This window comes from Pituophis catenifer, unplaced genomic scaffold, assembly GCF_029215685.1.
Source record: "Pituophis catenifer annectens isolate HBS135680 unplaced genomic scaffold, rPitCat1.0.hap2 SCAF_1, whole genome shotgun sequence".
In the NCBI taxonomy this organism is placed as follows: domain Eukaryota; kingdom Metazoa; phylum Chordata; class Lepidosauria; order Squamata; family Colubridae; genus Pituophis; species Pituophis catenifer.
In genome coordinates, this window is record NW_027256881.1 from 22,573,081 (window position 1) to 22,598,672 (window position 25,592).

Genomic DNA, 25,592 nt, shown 5'->3' on the forward strand with positions numbered 1-25,592 from the left:
AAATGTTGTTCTCTGGGCCAATTTATTTAATTGTATTTTAATGGTTTTTTAACATTTGTATTATATGTATTTTATCTTTTGGCTGTTCACCGCTCTGAGTCCTTCAGGAGTAGGGCGGTATACAAATTCAATAAATAAAATAAATAAATATAATAATAAACATTTGGACTAATTTCTCAGTTGAAAGCCTCACTACAGGAAACATCACTGGCACCCAAAATATGCCTGGCAGATTCCTTGAGTCTTTTGCTTAGGTTAATATAGAAATTTCTTGCATACCTGAATGAAGCTCCTTCACCAAATACGACATTGTATTGGTAATTGAATCAGCTGCTACCAGCAAATCGTTACGGAGGTTCCGCCGAGTTCCTGAGAAAGGGTGATGAAGCAATATGCAAACTCATTGTTCTAAGAAAATTTAGTGCCTGTCTGTAACACTACTATAACACTTTTATATTGTGGACTTCAATAACTAAAGTCAAAATTGTTCTTATTCCCCAATCCAAAGATATGTTCTGTCTTTGCTAGGGTGGCCTGCATTCCAGGAAATATTGGTGAGAATCTGCACCTATTGTAGATGTAAAGACTGATCCGAAGGGTGTTTCCCCACTTATGCATTCATTGACTATGTAGATCAGTCAACAAGTGATTTGACTCCTGGTTCATCATCTCAAAGTGACCAAGCTGAGCAAGAGAAGAGGTATGGTTGCTGTGGCAGTTTCTTGGAAGGTGGTGATCATGGCAGCAGCAACAATAGACTCTGTGCCTTCCACAAGTGAACAGTTGGCTTTCCTGGAGACAAGAGGCAGCTGTGACTTGAGGAGGTGGTGGTAGCTACCATGGTGACGGGAGGAGGGGCAGTATTAAAAAAAAGATGTGATAGCAAGAGAATATCAACCACAGCTGCTTCCGTTGCCTGATGCAGAAGCAACTCTCCCAATTGTAGTTGCTGGAGAAGTCACGCAAAGAAGGAATGAAATAGTCAGCAGTAGAAATGACTGTCATAGCAGCAGTCCCAGTGGGGACTTTGTGTACATCCCAGGCAATGTCAACATTTGCTGTTTTCAACAGGCTATGGGGATGACCTCCCAGAAGGACTTGGGCAATCATGTGCTGGCAGTGCAGTGGATCTGAGCATGTTCCATCTCCCACGGAGTGAAATGCTTAAGAGAAAATTAACAAGCAGTTTGCATGAATCACACAAAATTGACTAGATAATAACCCTGCATATGTGAAACACAGAGAAATCAGTGGAATAATAGCCGAGCACTTATAGGACACAGTGAATGCTTTTGGTGTTCTTCTGCAGAAGTGCATTTTAAAATACTTTCTAAAAATAAAGTGTGCACTTTAGAGCTTTTATCTTCTCCCCTCCCCATTTCTTCCCTCATACTTTCATCTATACATCCACAAAAGGGTATGTGTATTATGTGTCAGCATTATGGCTCACCTTGTGCAAATGCTTCCTGGACGTCTCCACCAACACCAGTAAGTGAATCTTGGGGTACATGAGTTGGGGTAGAACCAGCAGACGTGGACCTGACTGGCATTGGCATAGAGCGGCCAGCCCCATGGGTGGGGGAAGTATGTGGAGAACCAGCTGCCTGAGCCTAAAATAAATGGAAAGCCCAGTTACTACATTTCCTTGTTCAATAGCTCTTCCAAAATAAAATTCCAGCAGCATATGTTGCAAAGATGAGTGACAAATCCTCAAAAAAACATACTCTGTCTCATACAGCATGCAAACTCTACTACTGGTACATGCAGTTTATAAACCATTAAGGCATTCTTTCTAATCCGGTGTCCTATCAACTCCAGACAACATGGTCCATCTGAAGGCATAGATTGGAGAAGGCTGCATTAAGACAATCCTGAATTTCTTGGGAGTGAAGGCAACTGTCTCATGTCTAGTTGGGCAATCTGATCTAATTCAGCTTTCCCCAGAATGGGAGTCTTCCAAATATGGGAAATAGTAGCTTCCAGGCTTCTCAGAATTGGCCATGCTGGCTAAGGAATTCTGGTAGATATGAAGTCTACCAGGTTATGGAAGGTTTCTTTAATCTAGCAGCCACAGCTCACCAAGGTACCAGGAAAAAAAGAAATAATTCTACTTCCTAAAAGCCATTTCACTCTGGCTAGGAAGTGAAACCTGGATCCTTTTGCCCGCAAGTAAATATGCTATCACTAAGGAAAGGATCCTTCCTAATTATAAATAAAACTCATGCTGTGTTAGATCAGTGGTCACCAACTGGTGCCCCATGGACCACTAGTGGTCCGCGAGAAAATTTTGGTGGTCTGCAGAAAAATCATTTGCATTTTTAATATTGCACTAAATCAGGGGTCCTCAAACTACGGCCCCTGGGCTGGATACATGCAATGAACGTTTGTGTTGCTGCAGAGGGTCTCCCCCTTCGGGATATTTTTGTGTGGGTCGGAGGGAGGCAGAAATTCTGACTTAGGGTCTGCTTCAGCCTCCTGGTGCGGAGCTTTGGACGAAAGCTGGAAGGAAGCGCTGCTGGTGGCGAAGAGCCGGAGGGCCTTGTTCTAGTGGGACTGCCTCATGGCCTGGAACTGGCTGACCATCTCAGCCCACTGAGCCTCCAGGCACTGGTACCTGGTCTTGCATTCCCACAGGTTTTCCCTCTGCTTGGAAAGCCTAGGCTCGTAGTCCTCAGTGAGGTGCTTCTGCTGAACCTCCTTCTTGGTCAGATCCAATCTGAACTGAGCTGTTTTGCCAACTCTTTCTCGTGGTGGCTGCTTAGCTCCAACAACTGCTTCCTGTTGGGGCCCTAAAGAGCCCGGGCGGGGAGGCGAGGAGTTGGCCACACCCACCCAGTCACATGACCACCTAGCCACGCCCACCCAGCCGGTCAATAGGCAGATCCTATTAATGGTCTGCGGAATTTGAAATTATGAACTTAATGGTCCCTGAGGTCCGAAAGGTTGGTGACCCCTGTGTTAGATGATTGGTCAATGTATACTTATTCCTCTTCTAAGGCAGGGATCATCCATCATACTAAAGCCAACTTAGCTAAACACAATTGCAATCACATTAAATGCTATGCCACATTAGTATGGCTTAATGGGTGGCCTGGTTCACACTATATGCAAAGACAACAGCTGTGTTTCTACAATACGCTAAACTGCAAACAACTCAATCCCATTTAGCCAAGGCTTGCCTGTTGTGCGAACCCAGCTGGTAAGAGATGCTTATCTGAAATTCCAGAGGCAGCAGTATTATACCACACCTGGCGTAGCCAATACTAAGATTGAAATGCCCAGAATCATAGATCTCATCAATCTCTGCCTCCCTACTTACATTTAATTTGATGGACAAATATACCAGCACATCAGAGGAACCCCCATGGGATCCCCACTCTCAGGAGTCACAACAGAGACTGTAATGCAGGATTTAGAAACTACAGTACTCCACATGCAGTATACAACCAAAAATATGGATGTAGATATCACTTTCATCATAACACGAAGAGAGCAATTATAGAGAAGACACATGAAACAATCAACAGCTTCAGTGGAATAAAATTCACAAAAGAAGAAGAAAATAACATTATTCTTCCTCAATATCCTCATCAACAGAGGATACAATGGCAATTAGAAATGCAAGGATTGAAAACAACCCACATTAACTAAGGGCTTCATTACCAAAGTAACAACGTAGCCTCCCACAAAAGGGAATACATAAGTACATTAATCAGACGAGTATAAATGTACTACAACAGGGATGTCAAATTCGTGGCCCACGGGTTGGATGTGTCATGTGCTGGCCCCGCCCCTGCCTGGTTTAGTGAAGGGGGAAAAAGTCCTGATACGTCATGTGATGCCTCCGTGATGCTGTGAGTTTGACACCCCTACACTACAACAACCCAGAACACTAGAAAAAGGAAACAGACTGCCAATACCACATCTTCTAAAAAACTGAATACCTACACACTTTTATCAAAAAGTGCTTGACTACTCAACCCACTACAACTAACACAAACTATGAAAAGTATAATACTGCCATACATCAAAAACATCTCAGAAACAACCAATAGACTATTATGTATAATGGACATCACCACAGCAAATAAACCAACTAAAGCCCTCTGAAACACTCTGATCTAGTAGCCCAAGAAGGAAAATGAGTCACTTACGACATACAGTACTGCAATAGCTACTATGTAGGATAGACATGGAGAATACTAGCAGAGTGCATCCAACTAGAAGTCAGAAGACACAATGAAAACTTCTTAATATCACAACACATGGTCAGATTCAATCATAGATGCAACTGGAAAATTGTGAACTTCCTACCTAGACTAAGCTAAGTCCAAAATGCTAGGGAATTTCTGGAAATTTGGCATTCAGACAAATCAGTCATCAATAAACACATAGAGACAAACCACATTTACAGATCTTTCAAAAGAGACAATAAAAAAGCTAAGAAGGAAAATGAAAGATCGGAACACATCCTTTCCAGCAACAAACAGTGAGATAAGCAGGGATTTATACCAGACAAACGAGCAATCAGAAACAATATCCTAAGGAACTACCATGGAGAAAACCACATCCCCACCAACACTGGCAGGACAAGCTATGGCATACAAACAGAGAGCAAATCCCATACCCACTAGAACTGATTATGCATCTGCAGGCAAACAACCAAGTTCAGTGACCACCATGGACATTACAATGGGTAAGAATGACAGAAAGATGACAATATACATTACAATCAATTTACTCAGATAACTAGCATTACAGATTATGGTTCTACACTGACTTCTACCTGGACGAATGACTAAAAATGGAAAACCAGAAACTAGCACTGCTATGGTAAGATTAACCTTTATATATTCCAAAAGCACCCAGAAGTGTGTTTTCTATGTGTCACTATACCTATCTTTAATTTTTAAATCCAGAATGCTTTAACTGTTTTATTGCAACATTAATAATTTTATTTCAAATTATGAATGTATCAAATATTGTTCATTTGTGACAAGCTAACATATTGTACAGACAGTAAATTATTACAGTTGTATAAACTGAATTCTACTTTGACATATTATCTAAATATCAAGTGAAGAAGAATGAATTTGAGTTCTTCAGCTGAAGTTCGTACTCCGTCCCAAAGACATAAACATTCAGCATACACACAACTGGCATTAAATGATGCATAAACAGAGCTGGTAATGTGTTCTCAAGGGGGCTGTATGTGTTGTATTCACTGTCCACATATGAATGGGTTCTGGAGAATTAGCTCTTCAGTTATGTTGGTGTGATAGTGAAAAACCACAGGGGAGAAAATTTGGAGATTAATTGAATCATTGGCCTGGCTGGGGGATGTAAGAGACTGTTGAGACCTGATTTGCATTACAGAGTCTATGTTGCTCTATGAATATATACTCTTTTGGTCAGGAATAATTTGAATAACATAGCACTGATGCTATGATTGGACAGAAACCAGAGTTGTACTCGCCATGAAAATTAAATTGGTGATATTAATACTTTGTTATGAATCACTTCTTGTGAATGAGAATGAAAATATTTCTGATTTTCCAGATGGGGAAAAGATCAAGCTATGCAATGAATACATGCTGGGACATTATTGCTGACCAAAGGGATATCAAGGAATATAGAACCAAACACTTCAACTTTTGGGAGGCTGCCATCTCCAAGTCCCAACTAGAAGGAAGCACTGACCTTTCCTGCTTTGTCCAGCTAGGTAATAATTTAAGGTAGGGGTGTCAAACTCGCAGAGCCACGTTGTCATCACATGATGTATCGCGACTTTCCCTTCGCTAAAACGGGGATGCGCATGGCCAGCACGTGACGCATCTGGCCCGTGGGCCCCGAGTTTAACACCCTTGATTTAAGCCCCTTTTTATACCAAACTCAGCTTTTGCTAGGCTTGAACTGAAAGTTAATCACGTTTCTTTTGCTCATAAAGGTTTTTTTAACCTGTTACTTCCTTTCCAACTGTCTGTTATTTTATTAATTGATGTGTAAAGTAAGCTTTGCAAGTCTTGTCTTTGATGTGCACACAAATGGTGAGACACACTCATAGCTGTTTCGGACTGAGCATTTGTGACTAATACTGTAATTACCCATTAACATGCATAACCTCTGCACATCCTCCCATATTCAGTTTGTGTCGTTTCATCTGGTTTTTATTCCTCTGTTTTCTTTACCAGAAGCAGCTCCAACCTTTGAATCACATTTGCTACTATGGAAACCTTACTGTCACAGAGTCTGGAATGGAATCTGATGTCCTTGGAGGTGAAATGAAGTCAGTTTTTACAAAGCTAAATTTGAGGAGTGCTGTGGTGGTTGACCCCGATGCAAGCCTTCACTAGAATAAACTCAGGTAGGCTTTGCACAAGTTTTCTCACTGACACTCCAGTTGCTGGATTTCTTTGCAACTATTTATTTCAGAGTAAAGGCAGATGGCAGAGTCACATAATGGAGGATGTTGCTACTTTTCTAAAGTTTAAGCTGACGTTCAAACAAGATTGTATACAACAATTAGCTAATAACTGGATTCAATCCTTTCATGGGCTTTTTGGATTTTTTTTTTTGGTGCAAATATTATAAAAGTTTGACCAGAAGATTAAAAACTAACAAAAACTAATAAAGGAAAGAAAGAAAAAAAGAGGAAGAAAGGAAAGAACTAAGATGCAAAAAGAAACAATAAAAAGAAATAGAAAGAAGCTTCCAATTTCTTCTGCAGCAAATCATAAAAATATGGCGGCATAATTATATCTTATTGTTACAAGAAAGCTATCTTTTCTATTATCTAATATTTTCTAATAATCAAAACCATAAATAAAAAGCTATTTGTTTCTGTTTGATGCAAAATTATATAAGGCAGTGTTTCTCAACCTTGGTAGCTTGAAGATGGGTGGACTTCAACTCCCAGAAAGCGCTGGCTGGGGGATTCTGGGAGTTGAAGTCCACCCATCTTCAAGCTTCCAAGGTTGAGAAACACTGATATAAGGGCTTTTTAGTCAGCAATAATAAAGCCGGTTTGGTCTGGTGGCTAAGATACTAAACTAGAAACTAGGAAACTAGGAATTCTAGACCTGTCTTAAGCACAAAAGCTGGCTGGGTGACTTTGGGCCAGTCACTCTCTCTCTCTCTCAGCCTAATTTACCTCACAGGGTTATTGTTGTATGAAAATGGGAGGCAGAACGACTTAGATGTGTTTGCCACTTTGAGTTTTTATAAAAATAATAAAAGTGGAATTTTAAAAAAAGCTTTAAAATGTAGATGTTATCTTTCTCTAATCAAAGAAATCTCAATTTAGTCAACTCTACAAATTCCATCATCTTTACCAACCTTTCCTTCATTGAGGATGGTGCTGAACCTTTCCACTTTGAGCATATAAAAATCTTGCTACAGTTATCATGTACAGAAACAAAGTTCCATGACTTTTCCCCCTAGCTGTTTATACATATATATATATAATATGCAGAATAGGTAATCCTCGACTGTTATTCTGAGCCCAACATTTCTGTTGCTAAGCAAGACATTTGTTAAGTGAATTTTACCCCATTTTACGAACTTTCTTGCCACACTTGTTAAGTGAATCATTGCAGTTAGTTAGTAACACAATTAAGTGAATCTGAGTTCCCCATTGACTTTGCTTGTCAGAAGGTGGCAAAAGGTGATCACATGACCCTGAAACACAGCAACCGTCATAAGTACATGCCAGTTGCCAAGCATCTGAATTTTGACCATGTGACTGTGGGGGTGTTGCAACAGTCGTAAGTGTGAAAAACAGTCATAAGTCAGTTTTTTCAGCGCCATTATAATGTTGAACCATCACTAAATGAACTGTTGTAAATTGAGGACTACCTGTATATAAATTATTATATTTCTCTTCAGATCTTATAAATCTTTCGCCTTTTACCATCATGAGCTCTTCATGTCAAAGCCAACAGGATGGATGCACTTAGGGGCAGAACTTTGTCAGACTTTGAAAGATTTTAGCACCCTTTTACACCAAGGGTAATTCTAAGGGGGAATCAAAGAATGCTGGGATTTTATGGCCAGTTTGTTCAGGTTCTCATTGGCAGCTTCATGTTTTATGTTAGGTGACAAAGGATACGTATCTTGTTAAAAGGACTAAGCTGTTATCCTTCCTGAACAAATTTTAGCCAAATGTACAGCCTTGATGCTCATGAGCAAAACTAAAATCCTTTCAGGTGTTTCCTTTTCTACTCTAGGCCTTTCCGGATAGCAACACAGGACATAGAGTGGTTATAGAAAGACTACACACCTGTTAAAATGCCAGGTTTTAAGATGTAAAAAAAAATCAGACCAAGATGAATCACTTAAAAAAAAAAATTCCACCTTTAATATAACATGTAAGGTATACAATTCAATTGAAAAGCAAACTGAAACTTTTAGGAGGGAAAAATACAAAAAAAAAACCAAAAAAAAAAAAAACAACCCTAGAATAATATGGCTGCATAAGTGTTCACGTCCTCTTATAAGTAGGCATGTGGCTGTGTTCAGAATTAATCAATCACATTCAAACTGAGGTACATAGTGATCAGTACACACCATCAACTAAAGTGACTCTGATAAAGTTCAGCTGATCTAGTAAGATTTTTCTGACATTTATTCAGTTGTCTCGGACAGCAAAAGCCAGGGTCTGCAAAGAGCTTAAAAAGCACCAAAGAGATCTCTTTGTTGGAACGTATCAGTCAGGAGAAGTGTACAAAAAAATTTCCAAGGCATTGGATATACCATGGAACACAGTGAAGACAGTCGTTAACAAGTCAAGAAAACACGGCACAATGACGACATTGCCAAGAACTGGATGTCCCTCCAAAATTGATCAAAAAACAAGAAGAAAACTGGTTCGAGAGGCTGCCAAGAGGTCTACAGCAACATTAAAGGAACTACAGGAATTTCTGACAACTGCTGATTGTGTACTACATGTGCCAACCATCTCCTGTATTCTTCATATGTCTGGACTGTGGGGTAGGGTGGCAAGACTTTTCTTACAAAGAAAAGCATCTAAGTCTGGTCCCATTTATTTATTTATTTATTTATTTATTTATTTATTATTTATTTATTTATTTATTTATTTATTTATTTATTTATTTATTTATTTAAATTTTTATACCACCCTTCTTCTGCTGGACTCAGGGCAGTGAACAGCCAAGAATAAAAAACAGAACTAAAATTATTAATTTAATAAAATAATTATTAAAATTATTAAACAACTTTTGACCCAGACTTAAAAACATCCCAACTAATATCCGTTACAATTAAAATATCTAAGGGGGGGGGGTTTACGCCAGCCCAGCTTGGTGAAATAGAAAAGTTTTGAGGGCACGGCGAAAAGCACGGAGATCTGGTATCCTACATATCTCCAGGGGCAGGCCGTTCCAGAGGGCAGGTGCTGCCACAGAGAAGGCCCTCCCCCTGGGGGTCGCCAGCCGACATTGCCTGGCTGATGGCACCCTGAGGAGTCCCTCTCTGTGGGAGCGTACTGGCCAGTGGGAGGCTATCGGTGGCAGAAGGCGGTCTCGTAAGTACCCAGGCCCTGTGCCATGGAGTGCTTTAAAGATGGTAACCAACACCTTGAAGCGCACCTGGAAGACCACCGGGAGCCAATGCAGCTCGCGCAGGAGGGGTGTCACATGGGAGCGGCCCATCGCTCCCATAATCCCCCGCGCGGCCGCATTCTGCACCAGTTGGAGCCTCCCACATTTTGCAGAAACCCACATCAAATCTGACAAAAGCATGTGGGAATATGCATTATGATATGATGAGACCAAGGTTGAGCTTTTTGGCCATAATTCCAAAAAGTATGTTTGGCACAAAAACCATGCTGCACATCACCAAAAGTATATCATACCCACAGTGAAGCATGGTGGTTGGCAGCATTTTGCTTTGGGGCTGCTTTTCTTCAGTTGGAACTAGGCCTTTAATTATGGTGGAGGGAATTATAAACAATTCCAAATATCAGTCAATTCTGGCAAACAAACAAACAAACAAACAAACAAACAAACAAACAAACAAAAAAGCTTCAGGCCTTTGCTAAAATATTGAAGATGAAGAGAAATTTCACCTTTCAATATGACAACAACCCAAAGCATACCTGCAAAAGAATGTTTTCACCAGAAAATGATCAATGTTTTGGAATGGCCCAGCTAGAGCTTGGACCTGAATCCAATTGAAAATCTGTGGGGGGGACCTGAAGAGGGTTGTGTACAGGACATGCTCTCACAATCCAATAGATTTGGAACACTTTTGCAAGGAAGAGTAGGCAAAGATTCCAAGGCAAGATGTACCATGCTGGTAGGCCCCGACCCCAAAAGACTGAACACTGTCATAAAATCAAAAGACTTTTCAGCACAGTGTTAATTTCAGGATGTGCATCTTTATGCAACCACTTTATTCTAAGTTTTTTATTCTTCTTTTTCCTCCTAAGAGATTTCAGTTTGTTTTTAATTGAATTGTACAGCTTATGTGTTTTATTAAAGGTGGGAAAAAATGAAATGATTTATCTTGGTCTGATTTTTTGACATCTCAAAAAAAATGATATTTTTAAAAGGGTGTGTAGATTTTCTATATCAACTGTATCTTAATGGCTTTGAAATTTTCTTTATTCTGCTCTTGCTCCACTCATTATATTGGTCATGCTTTTGTTCTTGGGCCAATAATGTCAAAAGTTTCAAACCAGGTGGAAAGATTTCTATTCCATTTTACTGCTCTTTCCTGTGCAAACTATGACTACAACAGACGGGAACCCGCTGTCTTGCTGAAGATTGATGTGTACATGGGAAGAGTCAAGTCACTGCATGTTCTCGCCTTCAAAAGAAGGACAGTTTAGCCCCAATCAAATCCTCCAGTAACTTCTCATAGTCTTCAGCTGCTTGACAAAGGGTTTTGTTCCTATATGTTGGTGGTGCTGTCTTGGAGCCAAAGAAAAGCAAAAGCAAAACTATAGATAAAATTAAATGTTTTAGGATTCATCCCAGACAAATTATTGTTTCTGTAGCCAACTGGGGATTATTGGAGCAGTTTTCTGTACATATGGAAATCACATTAGAGAAAGCCAGAATAGATGAATCTGATGAATTCCGAGATGGATTTGGATACAACCTGACCACAATAGGTCCACTAAGGGATTGTCTATAGTTGTGATGGCGAACTTATCATCATATCGTCTGGCATGCGTGGCGTCACCTGTTCCTCTTCCGAGTTTCTGGCGCACATACGCACGCAGCGATCAGCTGGCCTTCATGCATGCGGCAATGTCGGAAACTGGAAGAGCATGCACGCTGGCCAGCTGATCGTTGCACGTGCATGCGTGCCAGGGACCTGAAGACTAGCTGGCCGGCGCACATGCGCACGCTGGAAACCAGAACTTCATTTTCGGGCGCGTGCATGCGCCCTGGGCAACTCCTCTTCTGGGTTAAGGGCTAGATGAGCATGCGTGTGAAGCACGCAAGCAGACACACGCTCCCTTTTTGGCACTTGGTGCTGAAAAGGTTCACTATCACTGGTCTATAGCTTCCCCAATATATATTGACTATATATTGCAAAACCAAATTTATTGACCAAAGAAAATCAATTTATTATATGCATTAAAACTTTATCCTGTATTCTAAGATGCAAGAAAGTCTGCAAATTGGATAAAATTGGTCCACTTGCATGGAAAAAAAAACAAAATTCCAGGGACAGAAAACATGAGGAATGCTAGAATGAATGTGGGGAACTTCACATCTGTTTTGTCTTCAGGGGTTTTATGAATGGCCACAAGTATCATACTACACACTGCACACCCACCCTCTTGGCCTTCCACAGGGGCCTTAAAAACTGGCCCTGCCTATTGGCCTGAGTTCTTGATGGGAGCATGTTGCTAATGGTAGGTACCGGTAGTTAATGGATTGAGGGAAAATTCTACTCCACCCCTACTTGCTCCCTTCCTTGCCATCTTTGTGGTGAGCTGGGTGACACAGCAGTTAGAATGCAGTATTGCAGGCTAATTCTCCCCACAGCCAGGAGTTTGATCTTGACCAGCTCAAGGTTGACTCAGCCTTCCATCCTTCCAAGATCAGTAAAACGAGGACCTAGATTGTTGGGGGCAATATGCTGACTCTAAATCGCTTAGAGAGGGCTGTAAAGCACTATGAAGCAGTATATAAGTCTTACTGCTATTGCTATTTGTTAATGTTAATATTTATGATCATAAAATTTTACATTGTTTTTACTCTGTTTGTAAGCTGTCTAGAGTTACTCTAGGCGGACAGGCACCATATAAATTTAATAAATAAATACCAGCCTATTTATCAAAGTATCTATAATCTGCTCTCAAAATTTCAAACGTAGGTCCCCTAGTTTTGAAAAAAAATAAAGCTATATTATATGTAAGGCTAGATAATAAATATATAGGAACAAACAAGAATTATGGCTTTATGTTGTGTGGCTTTGAGTTAAGGGAAATGCAAAAGCATTCCTACTTTTTTCTACAGTTTTGAGCTCTGTTTAATCACAGTCATCCATTTAAAGAATGTTCTGAATCAAAAAGAAACTATGCTGGTTTTCCTTTGTGCCTATCGCATTTGCTACAGGTACCTGGCAGGCTAGGAGGCAGAGGACATGGCAGAAGGGTCACCCTCTCAAATCAAAAGGCAAAGAGTAGGAGATTGGTATGCATTCTTCATAAATCAAAAGCATGTTGCAGAAAAATCTCTTTTGTGATATTTGCTGAACAGCTGGATTTGCTTAGTTCTGATGAACCACCACTGGATTGATGGTGGCACCATAAAAATACAGGGATATCTTTGGAGGCAGATGCAGAGTTTTCCTGATATGTAGGTGAGCCACTTGAATTGGAACTACCTAATGTTTTTTTTTTTATTGTTCATTGTAAAACAGTATGGCTGTGTTTGATTTTTAGGGAGAGCAGTAAGCTGTCTGGAAGTCCACTTTTCAGAAGAATGTGATTTGCATTGAAAATCTGAAAATGAAATGCTACCAGCAATTGTTTTGCCAAAGATTTCTATAAGTTCCAACCCCATCTGGAGAAAAAATTAAGAAGGAAATGTTTGGAGCTTTTTTCCAAAATGGAGTTAACACGATGGTTAGAAATTGAAAATCAGTAATGGAGTTTTCTTGATTCTTGTCAGTAAGAATTATTTTTCAGCCACAAAACTTTTTAACCCCCTATAGGAAAAAGCAATCAGGCAATTTTAAGGCAATTTTAAGGCATAGCAAGCTATTAATGACTTTGAATGATGGGATTGTTCTTGGTTTTAAAGAGGCCAAGTTATCACAATACAAAAGCAAAGAAAGACTTCTTATATTCATACACGCAAAATACAATACAGCAGTTATCTTGTACATTTTAAGAGACTTACTTCCAAGCAGATGAACACCAGGTTAATCTACCTGTCTAATACTCTGCCACCTTTGTTTCTACTGTTTATTTTGACTTTAAGCAGGATGACCTTCTGAGGAACAATGTCTCATCAAGTCTGAATTAGAATTTAATAGAGATCATAAAGAGCAACCATCTTTATTTCAAATGTTAGGAAAAAGTGAACAATGAACAGTGAATCAGAAAGAGCCTAAGGCTAAACATTTTTTCTCTCTGCCTCTTTCTCTCTGAAGGTACTTCAAACTCCTTCTCCACTAATACCTGCAATAAGTTCATTTGGGATTTCTCCTTAAGAAAGAAGAGATCATAATTTTAGGGCACACTGAATTCCTATAGCTGGAACTCTTTCCAATCATTGTTGAGATGGCAGAAAAGTATTTTGGCATGAAATGAGCTTTCTCCATTGCCCATTCTATACTACTATTCCAACTCACTGCTGGCCACTGACTTGTCTCTAGAAGTAACAAAATCTTTAAGATTGACTTTGGATAGGCTTCAAACAAGGAGAAAAACACTTTTAACACCAATATACAGTAGGTAAGGAAAACTAAGTTCTCAGTCATAGGCTGGGAATGAGATAAAACTAATGTCACAGGGACAAGAAGGAAAATCAGTACTGTATTGCCAGGACATTATTGTACAATGCTTAGATGCAGGCTTAGTGTAAGTGGTTAAGGTATCAGTGGTTAAAGGATGTTTTATGTAGTGGTTAAGGAATCAGGCTAGAAATCAGGAGGCCTAGTTCTGCCTAGTTCTGCACAAAGCCAGTTGTGTAATTTTGGGCCAATCACTTTATCTCAGCCCTAGGAAGCAGACAATGGCAAACCACTTCTGAAGTATTTTGCCAAGAAAACTCCAGGGACTTTGTCTGTCAGGGTCTCATTCAACGGCACCTTGTCCCTGCCTTGCAAGTATAATTGAGACAATGCAAGATCCTAATTCGTTTTCCATTCTGAAAAGTAAATACTGCAATGGGTATCAATATTAAATCCATTTTTGTTTGCAGAGGGAGGGGCAGACAAATAATCACAAAGAATGATTATAAAACTCTATAAAACTGCTCAAGGATTTATTACCATTACATTGCAGATTACAACAGGTAGGATTCCCCTGGGATCCTGGGTTTTTATGCTGCTTTGCAAGAATCAAAACAATGTTTTTATGTAATATAGGCATGCTCTTGTTTTATATTTGGTTTTATGACTTTCATAAACCTTTACATGTTTTTCTACACCTGGATTGTGATGTTTCCTCAGAATTATAAACAATGGCTAAAACTCCTGGCATGCACATTCATGAGAGAAGAATAGAACCATGTTTTCACTCCAGAATTAGCTATGCTACAATTGCCTGCCATTTGACTAGTGACTGGTTTTACAACTAGGACATCTCAATACTGACTTCTTATTTCTCAAACTAAAACAGGGGAAGCCTCTCTTTATAGGCCCAAGAACAAATTTACTCCTTTAAAAAAAAGTCAATTTATATCCTATCGGTTTCTATATTCTATGCACAAATAAAATCAACATATAAGAAAAATTCGGCTCAATTTGAATTCCAAAAAGGTCAAACTGAATTAGATAAAATTTTGCAAGGGACACAGGATAAACTGATAAAAAAAAAATGAAGACCGCTCACCTTAAAGTTGCTGAGGTTGAGAAACATTGACGTAGGCCAGAGGTCTTCAAACTTGGCAGCTTTAAGACTTGTGGACTTCAACTCCCAGAATTCTCCAGCCAGCATAGCATAGCATAGCTGGCTGGAGAATTCTGGGAGTTGAAATCCACAAGTCTTAAAACTGCCAAGTTTGAAGACCTCTGGCCTAGGCAGTGCCCTGCTGGATCAGACCCCTGTCCATCTAGTCCAGCAGTCTGTTCTCATAGTGGCTAATCAACTGCACAAGAAAGCTTAGTAGATTCTCAGCATATGGCTTTTTGTCACTCTATCTTCAAGGCTAATAGTCACTGATGGATAGATGTTGATTCTGACACAGCTGCAGCAGAGAACTGGCTGAAGAAATAAAACCAGGTGACACTATAATTCTACAGGCATTTCCCCCAGTAAGGTTCAAATAAATCCTTCTATTCATAGACGGGCAAGGGGGCTGAATGATCAAGAACTCAAATGTGTTTGGAGGATAGGTTGGCTCTTGCTCATCACATTCAAAGCCATTCATGAACAAAAACAAACAAACAAAACAACCACATTTGGACATGAAACTAACAGTTGAATCAATCTATTACAAACAGGGGTGTCAAATTCAAGTGCTTAGATCTGGCCTGCAGGGCTGTCCTGGAGACAACGAAGGACCAGCCTGCCATCCCTCTGCCAGTGAAAACAGAGCTCGGGATCCAAGCTACATTTTTGCTGGCAGAGGGTTGCAGGGGGCTGTTGAAGCTGGAAACAGAGCTCGGGAGCCCGTTTTTGCTGGCAGAGGACTTGGGCCGCCACAGGCGCCCCTGACATGAGTGACGTCGAGCTGCCCACACCCACCCTGCCTACACCCACCCTGGACCTCCGAGGTCAAACACAACCCTGACACAGCCCTCAATGAAATCGAGTGTGATGCCCCTGTACTACAATATTTGACAAAACCTGACAATATGTCAAAGCCCACTCAAATGAATAGGTGCTATGAAAGAGCCCTGGTGTGATCATGGATTCAAAAAAATCCCCACAAGAATCCAAATTGCTTCTTAGGATAAGCTTAAGAGATACGTATTTCTCTCCAGCTGAGCAGCTAGAAAAACAATAGCTGAAATTTCACCTGGAAGAGCCCAGGTTCTCTCAGTTGTTATGCCTGAAAATGTAATGGAGACCCAACATGAAATTTTCCAGGCAAGTCACATCACTGAATTATGATCCCTTTCCCACTGCATTCCCCCATCCCCAGAAAATTTAAAGTCAGCCCACTTCTTGCATTAGGGCAACATCAATTGGTTCTAAGCTGAGGTGGAATCATCTTTTTTCACGCAAGCACATTTTTCAAAGGGCTAAGCCTAACCAGCAAAATGTTTCACAGGAGCAGTGAAGAGTTTTCACTGCAAATTTGCTGCTGACGGGTGGCACATATGCTAGCTAATTGTACTCTTTCCCTGGTTCTATTCTGCAAAGCTTTTCTGAACACACAGAGAGCTCTTATGTTGTTCACCAGCCATAGCTTTGATCTGTAAATATGTACGTGTGGACGTAAAACTTCATACCTGGATTAGATCAGCCTGAAACCTGTCTTAATTGGCTGGGCCATCTTTACTCTCATGTGGAAATGGGTCACTGTCCCTCTCTTGAAATGTTGCTCTTCCTTGTCCCTTTGTGCATCCCCCCAAAAACTTCTAAGAAGGATCTCCATAAAGAGGCCCACAAAAAGCTTGTTACTTTAGCAGCTTAATAACCTTTTCAAAGCTTCCCCGCTTACCCCCCCCACCTCCCCAGCTAAAATCTGAAGGACTGTTATCATGGCAACAGAATGAAAGAGGCACTTCATCGGCGCACTGCTGTCTTCCGAGCGCATGGAAGGCAGCCAGGTAGCAGATGGCTGGTGTGGACTATTCCCTGCTTTCTACCGCCGCTGCTGCATGTTTAAACAAAACAAACGTCATCCTCCTCTTGGTTACTGGCTTCAGAAGAGCTGCACAGAAACACAGCAGGCAAAGGTGCTTGTGTGCAGCCAGGAGAGGGGGCCGCAGCATGCACTCCTGGCACTCTGACAGCAATGTACAGTAGAGGGAGAGAGAGACGTGCAGCGTCCATTTCATATGTTCTATTTTGGGCCTCTGTTGGCACCGGTTTCTTCTCCCCCCCCCCAAAAGCACAGCTGTCTAATCAAAGGCTGGAGGAAAAAGAGCAGGCAGGATCGACAAGATTACAAGGCAGAAGATTCGGTTTAATTGTTGAGAATTGCATAATTTAATTAAGTGCACCGACACACATTCAGGTCCTTGTGGCAGCTGTGGTCGGGGAGCCTAGAGTTGGGGCTGCTGATGCAGCAGCCTCCCCTGAATGCAGAACGAGGGAGCCAGAAATAGCTAAGATGGCGGAGCGTGTCGAAGACACAGCAGAAAGGCTTGCACGCACATGCCTGACACAGTCCCAGCATTAATTCAAAGCAGCTATTTGGGCTGTTTAAAAGCAAAAAAAAAGTGCCTCCAGACCCCTCCTCAGCCTTGCTCCCCCCCCCACTTGAGGCTGCACGCTAACTTCCAGGCCAGAATAAATGACTGAGGCAGCGTTCCTCTAGCACAACTCCTCCCTTGTAGAGAGGGAGTGGGACTCTGCGGCAAAGCTAACACAAACTCTACCGTAATGATTAACTTCTGTGAAGGGGGAAACTGCTGACTGGCTAGGAACAGAAGAGGGTGGGGGGGATCCTCAGAGAAAAAGCAACCAGCACCCCCCTTTCCACAGAGCTCATTTTGCAACAGTATGGAGGGCATAACTCTTCAACCTGAAGAGCCAAAAGAGTAATTTCAACCAGCCTGGGAAGAACCACAAAGCTATACAAGCCTAGTCCTTGTTCATCAGTGCTATCCAGAATTATCCAGAGCCAGGCTGCATCCCTTTCCTGGTAAATAAGGTAGCACCCTTTCAGGCGAACAGAAAGAAGACACCTGTTCAAGCCAATAGTTCTACTTTTATCTAACAGAGAAGGCAACACTCTGCCCGCATCTACTTACTAGTAATTCACTTCAAACTCTAAAGAAAACAAAATTAAAAAGTCATCTTCCTGAATAAAAAATATGGATGTCAGTTCAAGAAGAAATGATGGTCATCTTTTTCAAAGGAAGTGAGATCTTTGGATCCAGAATCTGGATATAGCATTCTATAATGCCTTTGGAAAAAATAGCAAAGGTATTTCCTCCAAAATGCAAATGAGTGGCTTGTATGTGTATGGGGCAGGATGCAGAATCAACTACAGCCTCCAGCAACCAGGTACCTCACTGAGGCAGCTCCTAACCTGTCTCCATGACACATTTAACACCTGGAAAATCAAATGATTCCAGGCATAGACATCTCTCACATTGGGGGGGTGGGATCCAGCATCCTTGTCTGATTGATAGTGCAATATTCCATGAGAATGTGCAAAGCAGTTAAAAAAAAAGCTTAAACGTAGCTCTCGCCCCCCCCAAGGGTAGCACCATACTCAGAGAAAAGAACTAGCAACCAAAAGCAAGCATCCCAGGAGTTTTACAGAATTACAGAATAACAGAGTTGGAAGGGATTTTAGAGGTCTTCTATTCCAACCCCTCTGTTCAAGCAGGAGATCTTACACCATTCTGAACAAATGGATGTCCAATCTCCTCTTAAAAGAATAATAAAATAATTCCTATTATGTGACTTTAAGTTTGCGCTGCAGAACTAGCACAAACTCAGGAAAAAAAAACCATAGGGCAAAAACAGTATTCTTCTAGCATCTTACAGACTAGCAGATTTATTAAAAGCTTCTGTGGAGTATCTTTGAAGGGTTTAAAACTGCAAGACTGTACTTTCCAGGAATCAAAAAGGACTCTCTAGATCTCATGAAGGTTCAGTTCTAGATGAAACCTCCACAGAATTTGATTGCTGCCGTCTAAAACCACCTTTTAAAGATGTCAACTAATGTTTTATCATGATGTTTTTTAGTAATATCATTGCAGCTTAATTTAATTGTCTAAGTAAAAGTAGAGACAGTTATCCTTTCCCTGCTATTGCAAGTGGACCATAATCCTCAGCTGAAGTGGCTAATGCCTGATATGATTAGCCAATTCCCAGGACCAATTCTTTGCAGCCAAGTTAACCTGGAAGGTAATCTTTCTGCAGACTGTTGTGTGATGAATCAGCCTTCATTGTGATTCACCATTTAGTATTTGGTTCAAAGCATACTTTCAGGTTTTAAAGACATGACAAATAGTAATCTACATAAAATATACTAGCAGATATAAGAATTAAAATAGTGAAGTCTTGAAAACCCTCCCCTTCCAACCCCAACTGGGTGAGCCCTTTTTTCTAATCCAGTTTGGAAATATATGACATTCTATGTTCCATAAATCTCTCTCATAATCAAATCAAGCATCCCTGTCCTTTTGTTATTGGGACTTCTATTTTAGGAGGTGTAGCCAAGATGTCTCATATTTCATGGGGTATAGAATTCGAGACTTAAAAGACTGCTTAGTGAATGGATGAGTTGGGAATCAAGGGGAAAAAAGGCAAGCTGGGGTAGCAATTCAGAACAACAGTCCTATCTTTCATGTTCTGGAAAGAAATTATGTCAAAACCTCTTCAGATGTGCTCTAAAAGATGGATCTTTTCATAAGTTTGAACGAGCATTGGTAACACTGGAACCAAATTAATTCATCTCTGGATTTGTTTACATCACATATGGAACAGCCAATCCACACGTGATTGCCTGAACAGCAAATCTTCAATTTTTATGCATATTTTCTCTTCCATAGCATAGGAGATACATAGTATAATCTTCAGTGATTCAGTGAAGAGGACAGGCAAACAGTAGTCCTGATTAGGATGACTTGGTATGTTCTAGTTAAGGAGGGACCAAAGGAACCTCTGCAAAGCCATTGCAAGGTCTATATTCAACATCTGTAGTTGCTTGGATTAATTTATGTAATTGTGTAAGAGGCAGTCTTGCCTCATTATTTCAGAAAGATTTTAGCTGATTTGTCCTGTGAAGTGAACAAGGCCATCAAGGTCACATTTATTCAGTCACATTTGCTTTAAATCAATGTCCCTTCTCTGGTTGGTTACCACCACCTGGGAGGTGATATATGGTTGGGCCTGTGTAATGGTGAATGCTTCTCTGAAGGAAGGAGAGAGGGGTTCCTCTGGCTATAGCTCTTGAGGCCTTCTGCAGCTGGAGTATTTTCACCTGTTCCCTTTCAACTCTGAACGAGGATGCATTCTCCCAACCAGAATTGGTATGAAACTAGGGGGGGGGGGGGAGGTGTCCTCCTGGACTTATAGCTCCTATTCAAAGGGGAGGTGATAATTGTAGCCAAGAGGGCCTTTGTACAAATCTACCCATGTTTCCCCAAAAATAAGACCAGGTCTTATTTTCTTTTGGACCCCAAAACTAGGGCTTCTTTTCAGGGCATGCCTTATTTTTTTCCATGTACAGGAGGCCCAATTCTTCTGCTTGCTCGTGGTGGGGCAGGCTATGTAGCAAGTTAGTGCCACCGACGCAACGTGGGGGTGATGGAGTTGCCCCACACCAGTTTACCTCAGGGCCCCTGCAGCCAGGCCATCCATATCCCGGCACCTGCCTCGCCTTGCGGCCGCAGCACCATCACACCACAACCTCCTGCTCTGTTGCGGTTGTGAGCAAGCAGAAGAAGTGGGCCGGTGGCCATGTAGGCTCCTGCTGGGAAATCAACTTACGGTTACTCATTCTTTAGTCACCTCCTGTCTGGACTACTATAATATACATCACATGGGCTGCCCTTGAAGAATATTTGGAAGCTTCTGGTCAGGAAAAAAATGATAAATGATGAAATCCAGGATATATGCTTTCTCTTTGACTGCCTTATGGAACACCATTCCACACAGAATACAGATAGTCTGGACTTCAATAAGCTTTAAAGATCTGACATTTCTACCAAGCTTTGACCAGGATGTTAAATGAACCTGATCCCTGACCTACGTACCTTTCGCCGGACCCTTAAGACTTTACTGTTTCAACAGGCTGGGCTGGCTTAATAACGAATTTTAATGGGTGTTTTAGTTTTTAATCTGGGCCAAATTATTTAATATGTTTTAAATTGTTTTTAAATTTTATGGATATACGTATTTTATTGTGGCTGTGCACCGCCCTGAGTCCCTCGGGAGAAGGGCGGTATAAAAATTTAAATAATAATAAATAAATAAATAAATTATATGATTTGCATGTTTTTGCTTTTATTTTACTGAGACTTTGATATCGTAATGGTGTTGATTGTTATCATTTTTCTTTGTTTTATGGTTAATATTTTAATTGTTGTTAGCCACTTGAAGTCATATGTAACATAGGTGGCCATATAAGTATTTTAAATTAATTAAAATAAACATTTATTTTCTTTTCTTACTTGATAGGTATTTACCCTATCCAGAGAGCAGACAAGAGCAAATGAGCTAATGGTATTGTGGGGGCAGAGGAAATTAAGAAGACAATTGTAGCAAACAAGTCTCTTTGATCTTTACCTTCAAATACATTTGACAGACTAAAAGTACTACCTTCCATTTGGCTCTATGTTGACAGACCATAAGAACAAATGGGCAGAATGAGAAACTATCAGGCATTAGAATGCACTAGATTTGCACTAATAGTACAGATGGAAGTTATCTTAGCTTAAAGTTACTAAGTTTGCACTACAATTAATCTTCTCATTGTTCCTATCACCCATCTCCTCCCACTTATGACTGTATGACTGTAACCTTGTTGCTGGTATCCTTATGATTTATATTGACTGTTTCCCTATGACTGACATTAAGTGTTGTATCTTATGATTCTTGACTAATATATCTTTTCTTTTATGTACACTGAGAGCGTATGCACCAAGACAAATTCCTTGTGTGTCCAATCACACTTGGCCAATAAAGATTCTATTCTATTCTATTCTATTCTATTCTATTCTATTCTATTCTATTCTATTCTATTCTATTCTATTCTATTCTATTCTATTCTATTCTATTCTATTCTATTCTTCTATTCTATTCTATTCTATTCTATTCTATTCTATTCTATTCTATTCTATTCTATTCTATTCTATTCTATTCTATTCTATTCTATTCTTAAAGTCAGCAGAGTAAACTTTTAATTTAGGGTTTCTGGAAGTACATTTGCTTCAGTGATGGATCTATCATAAGATTTATTTCCAGATATAGCAAATATGTCTAATTTTCCCAAAATCAGTTTTTAGTGTCTTGTATTTCCTGAAGTTTAAATCAATTCTGCCATAAACAGAGCTGCTGCAGTAATGGCTGCTTGCTTAGGAAAGAAAAAGGGCTCCCTCTGGAGTGTATTCAGAGTTAATACTGAGCTGGGATGAAGGACATCTTGAGGAAAGAAGGCACTTGCTCCTCCTTCTGAGCCATTGAAAGTTGGAGCTTTGCTGAGCTCTTCTCAAGCTTGCAAGGCTCAGGGCCTCCGAAGCCCAGAACAATCATTTTTATGCATGTATTCATGACCATCAGGTAAATGCAACCTGATTCATAAAGGGAAAAAGTTGCTATCAGAGACCTCAGGCCAAAGAAAGCCACCAGAATATACAACAAGGACTGAACCTCTAATTCTCGTCAGATATATACATTTAAAAACCCGGAAGAAGGTTAGTTATACTGTCAGGCAACAAATTTCATTTGAGATGGGAAGTAGTTGTGTCAAGAGTTAATAAGCTCATGCTTCATAGAGAACAGAAAAGGTTGCTCAGGAATGAAGATGATAGCAAAATGCGACTCTACGCCGCTCAATTTATTTGCATCCAACCCCATCATGACCAACACAACACCCAAACGTTTCATGCAGAATCAAAGAAAAACGAGTGTCAAGGCTGTTAACTTACTGCCTGTTTTTGTTCTTCTTCCTATAGAGAATTGTAATTGGAACATGAGAGAAAAAGAAAAAAGAAAGGGACAATTGTTATCTTGAAAATGCAAACACAGTTGAGTATTAGAGGGAACACCAATGTGACAAAACACACAAAGGCACAAGGAATAGGGATCATATAAAACACTGCCAGGCCCTGGGTTTTTTCTTGTCAGTGTCTCACACCTAGAGGATTTATGGTCACATGAAAACACAAGAATTTGCCAGATAAGACATAAGTTCATTTGAATCAAACATTTTGTTCCCCCAATGATCAAAGAAGTTTATAAGGGAAGTCCACAAAACAAATCACAAAGACAATTAGTTTGTTTTATATCTTCTCCCTAGCAATTGTTATTCAAAGCAACTTGGTATGATATCAGAGTTAATGTATAGTATAATATATAACAAGTTGACATTGACTACTTATACCTGAAAATTTATTAATCTTATGAAGCAATCCGTTTTAAAATTCCTAATGGCCCTAAACTTTGATCTGAACGAATGATAAGAGAAAATCTTGTTGGTTCAGTAGAACATCCCCAAATTCTGTGAAAACATGTTATTAATTCATTGGACAAATGCAAACCACTCAAATAATTAAACACTCTTGGTCTATCTTCATATGGTGAAAAAAAGTATAAAAAGAAGTGTGCTGTAATGCTTCAAGACCCTCACAGAAAAGAATCCATATTCCAACCCATCTGAGGACTATACTTCAAGTACTAAATTAAATAAGTATTTTTATAGGTGCAGTGGATCAGATTCAGATGTTAGGAACTAAAATGTTCAGGAGTATGGAAGACAAAACCTGTGAGGAAATGCTGACAGAACATGAAAAAAAGACTGAGTAGGGTCAGGACAGGAATCTTCAAAGATTTAGTAGAAAAAGAAAATGGCTTGCTGCCTGCTGTCCCAGAGGGCATGGTTGTATTTAAGGACTTCAATTATAAGAGGAGATTTCAGATTTCAATGGGTTTTTCTATCAATAACAGCAAACCATCGATGAAATCAATTATGCTGAGTAGGGTAGAAAAGCTCTGTCCCTAAAGTTGCATGCAGCTCTCGACCTAATTTCAAAAGCCCTCTGCAAGCAATTAGTTCAGGTCTCTTGCGAAACCATCTATCCCTCCCCAAGCAGTCCCACTGGAAGAGGCATGGAGAGAAAAGATTGTCCCACCCACCTTTGGCCCTAATTCCAGCCACTCCTAGCATGTAGCCCTCAATAGATTATACCAAGAGACTGTAGCCTTGGAGATCAAAAAAAATCTTCCCTAAATTAAAGATATAGGGCGAGTTCTTCCTCATAAGAGCCTTTTAGCAGATGTTGGGTAATCCTTTGTTGAGATGATCTAGCTTTAGAGTTCCTGCATCAAGTAGAAACCTGGACCTTTTTTTTTTTGGTCAGAAAGAAGCAATTAAGAATGGTGGTGGGGAGGAAAACACAGCAAGTGCTAAAAGCTGGAACAAGCAGCTTCACTCCCACTAACCAAAGACAAAAATCTAGCAAAAGAGCCATCTCAGATCTATGCTATTCCTATATGCTTCAGCAACTGAACTAATTCATCTCAGAATACTGGCCAACATCTCTGGTGAAAGAGCACAAGTTTTGTATGCAGCAAATCCCAAATTCAATCCCTTCAAATGTCAGATAAGAAGAGATTAGTTGAAAAAGCACACTCCAAGGACTGAAATAGAAGTTCCCAACACAAATGACCAATTAGCATAGCAGAGACATTGGCCAAAGGATGAGTGCAGACATGATGTACCTTGAGCAGCTTCATGAGTCCTTCCAGTTGTACCATCAGTTCCCTTCGGCTTTCCTGAAGAGCAGACATTCGTTGTTCCAATTCATCTTTCCTTTGCCTGTTCAAGATTAATAAAAGGATAATTTCATTCATTTGTTATCTTGCCCTTCTGTAATCACTATCTTAAATTAATTTGGGAGAGGTTGGTTGATTACCGCAATAGCCTTAATTCAGCCAGTAAAGTTGGATTCTGCTGGGCTTTTTCAGGTGTTGGCTGGGAAGCCTGTTCATGTTCCAGTCTGAGGCGTTGAATTTCTTGCAGTATTTCTCTAGAAAAGTAAATGTGAAATTAGTTAAACACAGGTCTTCTTTTTTACTCAAATACCCTGGATGTACCTTTTGGAGTTGATACTCCGAAGATATCCTCCTATACATTAATAGAGTCTAAACTGGTAGAGGCTGACAAGGAAAAGGGTGTTGGAATCATGATTGACAGCTTAATGAAAAAGTCACTCTTATGTGCAGCTGCTATAAAAAAAAAGACAAATCCCATGGTTGAAACCATTAGGAAGGGAACTGGAAACAGAAATGTCTATATAATAATGTTATTATAGAAATCTATGGGCTGAGATCACATTTGCTGTATTGTGCTCAGTTCTGTTCACTGCACCTTACAAAGAGTATTATAGTGTTATAAAATTTGCAAAAAGGGGCAACTAATGATTAGGGGAATGGCTCCCTACAGAGGGAGATTACAACACCTGGGGCTCTTTAGATTGGAAAAGAGAATAAAGGGAAGTATACTACAGATACATATAATCTTGCATGGTTTAGATAACATGGAAGAGATTTGCCTTTGTTACAGTGTTAAAACTCAAGGTCATGTATTGAA

At 40.2% G+C, this 25,592-nt stretch overlaps 1 protein-coding gene across 1 annotated transcript in view; it reads right to left on the reverse strand.

Annotated features, from left to right (window-relative positions):
* Positions 1–250: 250 nt before the first annotated feature.
* Positions 251–25,592, reverse strand: part of DTNB (dystrobrevin beta) — a 115,747-nt gene continuing 90,405 nt past the window's right edge. The window contains exons 14-18 of the mRNA XM_070946856.1: positions 24,916–25,029; positions 24,722–24,818; positions 22,930–22,950; positions 1,451–1,610; positions 251–369 (exon numbers count right to left, since the gene is read on the reverse strand). Coding sequence (XP_070802957.1) covers positions 251–369; positions 1,451–1,610; positions 22,930–22,950; positions 24,722–24,818; positions 24,916–25,029 — 511 coding nt within the window. The remainder of the gene's footprint in view (positions 370–1,450; positions 1,611–22,929; positions 22,951–24,721; positions 24,819–24,915; positions 25,030–25,592) is intronic.